The sequence below is a fragment of the Mytilus galloprovincialis genome, chromosome 14 (genome assembly GCF_965363235.1).
Source record: "Mytilus galloprovincialis chromosome 14, xbMytGall1.hap1.1, whole genome shotgun sequence".
NCBI lineage: Eukaryota > Metazoa > Mollusca > Bivalvia > Mytilida > Mytilidae > Mytilus > Mytilus galloprovincialis.
The window spans coordinates 65,015,777-65,026,411 of NC_134851.1; the positions used below are offsets into that span (position 1 = coordinate 65,015,777).

The 10,635-nt window shown below is 30.7% G+C and overlaps 1 protein-coding gene across 1 annotated transcript; it reads left to right on the forward strand.

Moving 5' to 3' along the window:
• The first annotated feature begins 1,131 nt into the window (after positions 1-1,131).
• Positions 1,132-9,059, forward strand: LOC143058150 (low-density lipoprotein receptor-related protein 2-like). The gene is made up of 7 exons (XM_076231612.1): positions 1,132-1,232; positions 3,164-3,290; positions 4,245-4,434; positions 5,237-5,449; positions 7,316-7,431; positions 8,088-8,383; positions 9,051-9,059. The coding sequence occupies exons 2-7, from the start codon at positions 3,230-3,232 to the stop codon at positions 9,057-9,059; spliced, it is 885 nt and encodes a 294-aa protein (XP_076087727.1). The 5' UTR covers positions 1,132-1,232; positions 3,164-3,229.
• Positions 9,060-10,635: the final 1,576 nt, after the last annotated feature.

The window sequence follows — 10,635 nt, forward strand, 5'->3', positions numbered from 1 at the left end:
TCACTACGTTTTATGAATTATTGTCGACATGCCGGATATTTTACATGTTTTCTTCTTGTTCGATTGCTGTTTTTCTAAAATATATAGATAAGTTTTTGATATATCAGCTATAGTCAGTTTATCTATCAACTTTAGCCAAGAACAAAATAAATCATGATTGAGGAGGATTAAAACAGTAATGAAAATGATATAACGAGTATAGTTTTCGAAAGAGAAAATAATACAACGCTGTTAATGTCTTATGTCTTATGATTTTGATTAAATATATAAAATTAATCCTAGTATTAAAACAGTTTTTTTTACGAAAGCCATCATTTTGAGCAGAACCCCACCTTTTAAGACTTTCAGATGATGCGAAGATGAAAATGACCATTTAAGGATGTTTGCATCTCTGTTGTAATTAACATTTTTATTTATGAAGAAGTATATAAATAACAAACATAAAAGGGCAGAAACATAATAAAAGGTTCGTGTCCTTGTTTCTGAAGTAAATAATATAATAACAAAAAATACTGAACTGCGAGGAAACAGAGGAAATACCATTATCATATGGGCATAGTCAAAATCTCAAACATATCAAACGAATGGATCATAGATTTTATATTCTTGACTTGGTATATGTATCACTTTAAATTTTTCCTACATGTACAATTGGTATCTTTTTTCTTTCAATCACTCGATTAAAGGATTTTTATAAAATTTGAAAAAAAAACAGAAACAAAATAATAATGGACTGTGTAATCAACGAAAAGGGCTCAAACTGTTTCAAAGTACCTATGAATTTTTATACCTTTTCTGAAATTCTCCAGACATGAAGTCTTTTATTGAAATTTTCCAGACACAACTACACACTTACAATTAAACTCTGAATCCCCGCGACTTCGCGTGTTATTGTTTGTTTTAAAATTACAGAAAGAACATTACAATGTAGGTTAAATGTGAACAATTTGTATTGGCACATCATAGATAGCACTAGAGGATTCCAAATATCTGAAGAAAACAAAATCAATAACAAGAATAGTAAACATTATTACGACTACCATAAACTTAATTTGTTTATTTAAAATACAATCGACTGAAAATCACTGAGGTGCATTGTAATTCATCCTTTAATATTTCCGGTTGACAATAAATACACTTGCATAGCTCACACAGGAAACAGTTGCGCGACAGTAAAGTGAAGCAGATAGCGCGTGTGAAGTATTTTAAAATGGTGATTGCATAGTGAAGTCGTAAGTAATATGTTTCTCCTGTTTTAGAATAATTGGCCGAGTTAATTCATTTAGTCATACACAATGAAATGTATTTTATACACATAGGTATGCAATATATAGAGTTACACTTTGATCTATTGTTATATATCTATTTTAACAAGCACAGCTACTGTATTACGTTGTCTGCATGTTTGATTTGCCATGCTTGAAAACTCGTCAAATGATTGTGTTATAATTTTCCGTTTACTTTTGTGTATTGTGAAAACCATTACGAGACACAATTTGAACAAAAGCTTTAGTAAATGTATTAAGTTCTCAATCGTGTGACAACGTCATTCTATATAGAACGACAATAAACTAAATCGTGAAAGACTCGACATATTACACAAAAGACACAATTCACTGATACAGGAAGATTGAATTACTTTTTTATGACGGATATAAAATTTAAAATTAGTTTATTGTGTTTAAACTTTTAAAGTTTAAATACACCTCGGAACAAAGGAAGACATTTTTATATACTAGTAACAATTTTGTTACATGCGATTATTTTGCATGTAAGTATTTCTCAAGAGACTCAATTTAAGCATGTTGTTAGATGGATGCATGCATTTATGCAAAGGGTTACGAGCATAATACTTTGTAAGTCGGGATACTCCTATCCAAATTTTTTTTATCAAAACGAGATAAAATGCATAATCAATAAATAAACGGAATTTAAAAGACAAATTACATTAAATTACATTTGTAGTTTAAATATTGCATTCAGATATTATCAATAGTATTACCTACATCATTTGGTACATAATATAAACTTTTTATTCCAGCTTAAAAATAGGCCAAAAATAACGAACATGCATTCTTCTAACATTATTATCACACTGAAACAAACCTAAAAGACTGCTAGGAATAAAAAGCACATTCATTGTTCGTTTTAATGTTTCCTTTTTATTTTTTTTATTTTCGATATACGAGTTTGACTTGCCGTTCGGTAGCTTTCGACTCTTTTCTATTAAACGACACGATCACAATTGTGTTCAGTCTTCTTTCATTTCCAATTAATAAATATTTCATTTGTTTTCAATCGATATATACTGTTATAAGATATACCTTAGCTTGATAATTGTAGTTATACTTTACATTTGTTTGCGATTGTCGAAGTGTGTGTTTAAGGGGGATATACGTTGGTTACACACTTTCTGTTTATATTCAATACAATGCAGATATATTAAAATGACATACAAAGTAACATTGTAACGAAATACAAAGTTCATGTTTTTCCTTTGTAGGGGTTTAAATATCAAAAATATCTGTGGTGATTTATTTTCCTTAGAGACGATTGTGGTATTGTTTCAATATAAAATTGAGAATGAAAATGGGGAATGTGTCGAAGAGACAACAACCCGACCATAGAAAAGACAACAGCAGAAGGTCACCAACAGTTCGCGAGAAATTCCCGCACCCGGAGGCCTCCTTCAGCTGGCCCCTAAACAAATATATATTACTTAACTGATAATGAACGCCATACTAAACTCCAAATTGTACACAAGCAACTAAAAGAAAAAAATAAAACAAGACTAACTAAGGCCAAGGCCATCTGACTTGGTACAGGCGCAAAAATGCGGCGGGATTTATGAGATCTCAACCGTCCTCTATACCATAAATGTCAATGAAGAAAAGTAAAGGCATAACAATACGCACATTAAAATTCAGTTCAAATGTCATAATTTTACTTTAGCTTAATACATAATATGTACTCTTATTATATTTTGTAGGTTGAAGGTTTCTATTTGTAATTGATAGATATTTAACATAGTTAAACACATTGATTTTAATATTTTACTTTAAAAAAGGCTTTGGGTTTTTCTTTTTTTCGCTCTCATTCTAAATGAACGACGAAATTGGCCAAGAAACTATTACATTAATGCGCCTGTTTATTTTATCTTCAGAAGTATGCTATATCTGCTAGCATAGTCTTGGTTAACGTATCAACGTATCATTTGTGTTTCCTCAACATGAGACTACACGTGCTAGTCTTGTTTGAATTTGTTATGTGTGTCTGCTTTATAAATACAGGTAAGAACAACACATTAACATAAGGGATGGTCTGGTTGGGGTTCTTTATATCAATATTCTGTTGCATTTTCTCACTATTCTGTTATTGATTTGCGCATTACTCTACTTGTATTCTTTATTATTGAATTGATTTTGCCCGTTTTCCTTTTTTCGTTTTTGTTGGCTACTTTTGTTTATTCTCCATATTTTTACTTTTTTATTTAAATGTTATGCCCATTTCCTTTTATCCTGCAACCCAGCTCAAATCCCATAACATGCATACGGATACCAAAGAAATCAACGAAGTTTGGTATTCAACTAATAGTAATAAATTCATAGTACATCATTTAAGCTATTATGGTCAAAAATTTGATTTTCGAAGAAGAAGAACTCTAATCGTACTTATTCAATCGACAGTTCATCAATACAAATTATAATGAAAATGACTATTTCAATTCCCTTTGATATGGTGGGTCTATAACTTCCAAACAATCTTACACTTGTGAAAATAGACTAGGCAAAATGTGGAATCATATTTTGTTGATAATTTTCTATATTTTATTAAAGCAGAATTTAATAAACTTTTGTAGAAAATTTCGTTTGACGTTTTTAACAGACTATTGAAGTTTATGTTATAATAAACATTTTTCAAAGATACTAGTCTTTCTGATTAGGGAAGAAATCTAGGAATAAGATTTGAAAACAATCGTTTTTTATGTGTATTTTTTTTCTTCGGAAATTTGCATTGTACACATATAAGACATGTCATAAAAATGTACATGATTGTGGTATTTGTTTTCAAATTAAATATGCCATGTATGTGATATGAATCTTATACTTTCTACGTAGCTATTATTGTATTTACATTTTCTTGTTAACGTAATATTACAAAGATCAAGGGATGCATGTACATAATTATGTGCAACTTATAACAGAGAAGAAAAAACACATTTTGTTTTTCAATTTATATTTCAGTTTTTGCATATATGTTTGTCTTTTCAACTAATATGACTGATGATAACGGTAGAATATATGAATACAACCTGGAGACTAGAACTGTATCATATCTATTAACAAATATACAGAGTGACGTGTATTCTATCACTTACGATTATAACAATGGATATATCTATTTTCCAAGACTTCACAAGAACGACATACAGAGGTAAGACAATGACATCATTATCATAGAACAAAGTATTTAATGGCACTACATGGATGTAATCAAAGGATTTCGAAAATCTGTCAAACATTAAACCAAAAGGAGCGAAAATCCGTAAATGAATATTGACATGGTATATAAATATGTATGAAGAACATATCCAATTTTTAGATCTACTTTGTTAATGGTTTAATAATCTAAAAATAGGATACAAGCAACAATTCCAATTTTAAAGCATCGGAAGCGCATTCCGATATTTTTTTAGCTTTAGTGATTTATTAGGTGGGAATATCTAAAAATAAACCAAATTATTATTCATACGTTTGAAATCACATAAAAAAAAAAGGGACATTCGTTATGCTTAACCTTGATGAGGAATCAGAGCTATGACAGCCGTTTTAAAGTTTATTACAACAAATAAAGTATATAAAAACCGCCATATTTCTATGTTGTTACAGAGGTACTGGATGTTGAGCTAGTTATACCCTTTTATGATTACAGTCCATCGTTAAGGTCAAACTTATGGTTGAATAAACATTGATAATACACATGTTACTGCACGTGATGCACCTTTCATCAGATAATGAATCTTCAGTGATGATTTAGACAAATATATCTGAAAATCCAAATCATAATACAAATGTTAAACAGTTAACCTTAAAGTACATAAGGACATGCCTTTTCTAGGTCGTTTTACATTCGTTTAATGTGTTTGAGCTTTTGGTTAGGATATTTGATACGGGACTTTCCAATGAAGGGTGGTAATTCGGTTATTTCACCTTTTTTAAACCCGTTTTATTCTTAGATTTCAGTATCCATCAGAAAAACCCTACACATCAAAATTTGTGACTAATGCAAGTGTACCAATAGGTATTGCCATTGATCCGTTATACAGCCATGTGTATTGGACTGAATATAATGCTGGAAATATTTATAGATGTAATCTAGATGGATCTGATAAATCACGTGTCCTCAGTGAAGATCCACTCTTTGCTCTAACATTAGACTATCGAAATAGGTTTGTATCTATTTTGTTATTTTGAAAAAAAAGTATCAAAAATAATTCACGTCAGTCAAAGCTCAAGTTAATCATTGAATAAAATCGGCATATAATCTTCAAAAGATCAGTGGATATATGCCACTCAGGTCAGCATAAATTGAGCATGTAGGAATTTTATTGCTTTGGTTAATGTAAATGATTCTTAATTGCTAATAATTAATTTTACTATATCGATAAATTATATTTTTCTTGCTGTACATGCATTGATAATGTTTTATGAATGAATACTCCATACAATTTTTTTTCTGTTAAATGTCATGCTTATTTTTTATACACTAACTTTGGAAAGAGGACATTTTGTGTACTAACAGGCAAGTGTATATCAAATGCTAATAAATTAAGAGAATAATTATAACTGAAATGCTTTCTGTTCCTGGCGATTAAACTGAATATCCTCGCAGGAACTTATTTAACACTAATATTTTGTCTTTTTTTATTATCATAGATTTGATAGTTAATTAAATAACGCAGGTTAAAACATGAAGAACCCAGAATGAAACGTCCTTAAACAACAAAAAATATAAGATAAAAGATATTAAAACATTTGATTCATAAGAATTACTAGCGCTTTGAGAAGACTTTCAAGCGTTTGAATTATGTTTTGTGTTTTGTCTAACCTATTAATTACCGAACGTGACTTATTTCAGATTGTGACTGTTTTGCTGGGTGTTAATTCGCATTGCTATAAGACGTGTCACGGTACTTTTCCATCCCCAATGCATTTATTTAGTTTTGATGTTATATTTGTTATTGTCATCGGATTTTGTCACATGTCTTAACGTTTGTAGTTGTACATCTTCTTTTATCTGTTGTATTCGTGTGTTATAGTAATTGTACATCTTCTTTTTTCTGTTGTATTCGTGTGTTATAGTAAAGATAATTAATCATCCAGTTCATTTATTACATTTTAGTTTAGATCAACGAAATTTACAAAATATCTTTGGTTTACAGTTCCATTCCGAAGCAACACTGACATAGCTAGATTATACAACTAATTATATAATAACTACTACAATTTGATATTAATTAGTATTGTAATTTTCACTGTTAATAATAAATGTTAGATAAGCCATACAAATCTATCTTGAATTTCATCCAATTTATTTCCAAATTTTGGGAACTCGATTTAGAAATTCACTTTGTACTTTGTACGTTGGACTGTCTTTGGCTAACACGTCGATGTATTGTTGCAATGTATCCGTTTTTATTCTGTAGCTAGACCCCACTTCAGTTTAATCTTGTATATCTGTTATAGAGTTATTTCGTATTTTCGGTTTGCAAAAGCATGAATTATTTTTAATAATAAGTATGTTCTTGTCCAAGGCAGATAACCCTGGCCGTATTGGTCACAACGTTTTAGAACTTTTGGTCCTCGGTTATCTTCATCTTTTACATGTTTTCGCTTTTAAACTTTTTTTATCTGAGCGTCGCTTGTTTGTCTTGTGTGGACGTGTCGCGCGTCTGGCGTATTAAATTTTTAACCTGGTACCATTTGTTGGCTATTTTTCGTTTGTTTCTCTGTCTTTTACTTTCTCCCATTTATTTGTGTTGTAGTCCTGTCCTGTAATGTTGTCATTTTAATATTATAACATAGGTTCAACCCGCCGTATTTTGCTTTAAATACCTTGTACCATGTCAGGAAAATGGCCATTGCTATATTATAGTTTGTTTCTGTGTGTGTTACATTTTAATGTTGTGTTTCTGTCGTGTCATAGTTCTCTTGTATACTATTGTTGCCTTTATTGTTCGGAGTAAAATTACTTAAATTTCACTAGATTCATATAGTAATGTCTCAATGTTCTTCTTTTTAAATCAAAATTGTAGATGGTTGTATTATAGTACAACACTAACAACACCAATAAGAAGTATACGACGATCACGATTGGATGGTACTGAAAATCAAACAGTGATCGGTGAGGAAGCTTCGGATTTGAGTATAGGTATATAATGATAGAGCATATTACCTCCGTTACTTATTTTTCCCAAAAGGCCAAGTTAGCTTTTCTCATCACTTTGCGTCCGTCGTAATCCCTAGGTAACTTACGATAATATTTCCGCTGAAACTTCTGGATCAACTTTGCTACAATCATCCTTACGGTATTTTGTTAAAAAAAGGTGTTCGATGGCCCCGCCTGCCAAGTAACATGGGCACCATGCCTAAAAAGGAACATAGGGGTTCAATGTAAATTTTGGTTTATAACCCTGAAACCGAAGCATTTAGAGAAAATCTAACATTGTAAATGTCAAAATCTACCTGCCCTAAAATGTTAAAACTTTTCTCTCGCGGTAAATCCAGTCAATCAAAATATGATCAGACCAAAATGACCGTTCCAGACTGAAATCGTGCTACTAGTGCTAAGATCTACAAAAACGTCATGATGGTTAATTGATTTCTTAACAAATTATTGCCTTTTATAGCAAATTTTTTATATTTTTTTAAATATACGTGTACTTGTTAAAACAGTTAAGTGTGCTTCAAACTACATTTGAGAGAGAGAGAGTGAGAGAGAGAGAGAGAGAGAGAGAGACTACAAAACGGTATCATTACTTATCGTTGCTTTGAATGCATACATAAAACACTTACTTTTAATTTAAGATTTCAAAGGAAATAGACTTTACTGGATGAACTTCGCGACTGGTGATTTGAAATCTGCATATTTAAACGGAACTGATGACAGGAAAGTCTTCAGCACGAATACGACCATCAAAAACGTAGGCATCCATGTACTTGATAGCGAATTATACTGTATCAATTTTAATAAGATACTCAACGTCACATTGTCACCAGTGACATCATCAAGAGTAATATACCAAGGAACCAACAGAATATATGGTTTATTTGTATACAAGGAAAAACGTAAGTACTTGTATCCATTAATTTACCTAACCAAGGTAACCGAATATACACTATACAATGCGTGAGACTGGTTACACCGACACGGTTAAAAGTATAATCACCAAACCACTAAACTCCGAGGGCAATTCCACACGAAAAGTTCTTAATCAAATGGCAAAATCAAAAGACTAAACACATCAACCGAGGGGACAATAAATGTCATCTTCCTGAACTGGTACAGACTTATGTTTATATAGATCATGGTTAATTAAATATTATAGCTAGCTAAACCTCGCACTTGAAAGCGTATCCTTTTATGCTTGAAAAATGGAAACGGGGAAATGTGTCATTGTATTTATTCAGATATATACACGTGCATCTATTACAGGTAATGTAAATTTGAAAGGACCGCAAAGGAACTTGTATTATTTTTTTATCTTTTATGCTAACAAACATCCATAAATTCATGTTTCAAATTAAAAAAAATATTTATTGAATTGAAAATTGATGTACACACTCAAGACGTTATCAGTATGTTTCTATCGTTACAGTATCAAATAAATTATATTTATTCTGTTTGTATGATTATTTGTTTGTTAGTTTTCTTCTTGAAGGTCAAGGCTTTAACCTTGAATATGGTTTAATATACTTATCTACTGTTTGATATTTTTAATATAGCATGTGTATGTCAATATAATTCTAATGTTTTTTTCTGTATAATAGTTAAATTGAATAGTCCTATAATATTTGTTACTGCTTGTCGCTTTCAACTTAATATTCACAAAATAACTGAATCACTTCAAATAGTCACATTTTACACTCCGGGTGGCATATTGTGACTGTGACACACACAACTTGTTCACATACTGTCAAAACGTTTCTACTTCACACATACAACAGTCAGAATATACAGTCGTCTGTGAATATGCGTATTAGTTTCTTTTATTATATTTATCATCCAAAACTAGTTTTGATGTTCTTTGCATATCTCTTACTAACCAAGCTGCTTTGTGTTACTGTTTCATATGCATTACATGATGACTGATACGATTCTTTTCGACATTTTAATGTATGTTTTATAATCAAAACACTTTATTTGTAAATCAATTGCATAGTTTGATAACAAAGTTACATAGTTTTAATATAAGTTCTTATATAAACGAGAGGCGAAAAAGAAAGAAAGACTGACAAACTCATAAGTCGAAAATAAGCTGACCAGGTCACGGCTAAAAAGTATAGACCAACAGACGATCGAAGGTACATACGTACGATAAAAAATAGATTACTAAAGACTAAGCAACACGAACCCCCAAATACTTAGGTTGCTCTGGATGTACGCAGATCATTTTCCACTGGCAGCACCCGTCGTGTTGCTTATTTTAAAGAACCATGAAATAATTTAATTCGGTTTAACTGTTATGATCTGTGGTATTCTGTCGATTCATTTATTTTTGTTGGTTCCAATTTTCGTAGATTGATGAAAACTTGCATGGATGTTTAAATTCAGTGTTTTGGCAAATTCTGAATACATTCTTTTAGAAAATCTGTTTAGTATTGAACATTTAAAAACGTTGTTCCCATGTACAAACGAAATTCACGAAAATAAGTATCCAACGAATATAAATGAATTCACAGAATTCAATTATTTAGATACTCTCTTACTGTATGTTGTTAAATATATAAACATATAACATGTATATATAACATGCCAAATTTATTGTTACTTTATTGTCCTGATCTGCGTTAGCAAGTAGCTTATTCAATTTATCCGTTCGATTGCATTGACACCAAGGTGAGTAATACGTTATATTAGTTAATAACATTCTGCGCGATGTAAACTTGATAGATGGCCATTTAACATCGTCATTTGGTCCGAAACGACATACATTATCATTCAAAATAAATAAAAAATGTACAACAACATAGAAAATGTTGCGAATATATTAATTGCACACATCATTTGAGTTTATTTATTCCATTAATAAGTACATACTCCGAGGGTGGCGAATGTGACATGCTAATTATACGTTAGGTTCACTTTATTGTACAAGCTTTGTTAATTAGTTAAATGTTTTAGATCTGACATGAGTATATATCTTTTTAAGGAACTACACTGATAATTTTATTCAACACTACAATCATTAAACAAGATTCTCGAAGAAGAAAATGAATGTCATTATATATGCAACACCATTATCTATCGTGTATATTGACACAAACTAATAAATTGGATATCGATGACACAGCAAACATACATTAACTTGTGAAAATGTTAAAACTAATTTTGATCGGTTTTTTTTGGTGTTCC

Coding starts and splice junctions, on each gene's coding strand:
- LOC143058150 (XM_076231612.1), top strand. CDS start 3,230: ATGAGACTACACGTGCTAGTCTTGTTTGAATTTGTTATGTGTGTCTGC. Junction 3,291..4,244: donor TGTCTGCTTTATAAATACAG/GTAAGAACAACA, acceptor TTTATATTTCAG/TTTTTGCATATATGTTTGTC. Junction 4,435..5,236: donor CACAAGAACGACATACAGAG/GTAAGACAATGA, acceptor TTTTATTCTTAG/ATTTCAGTATCCATCAGAAA.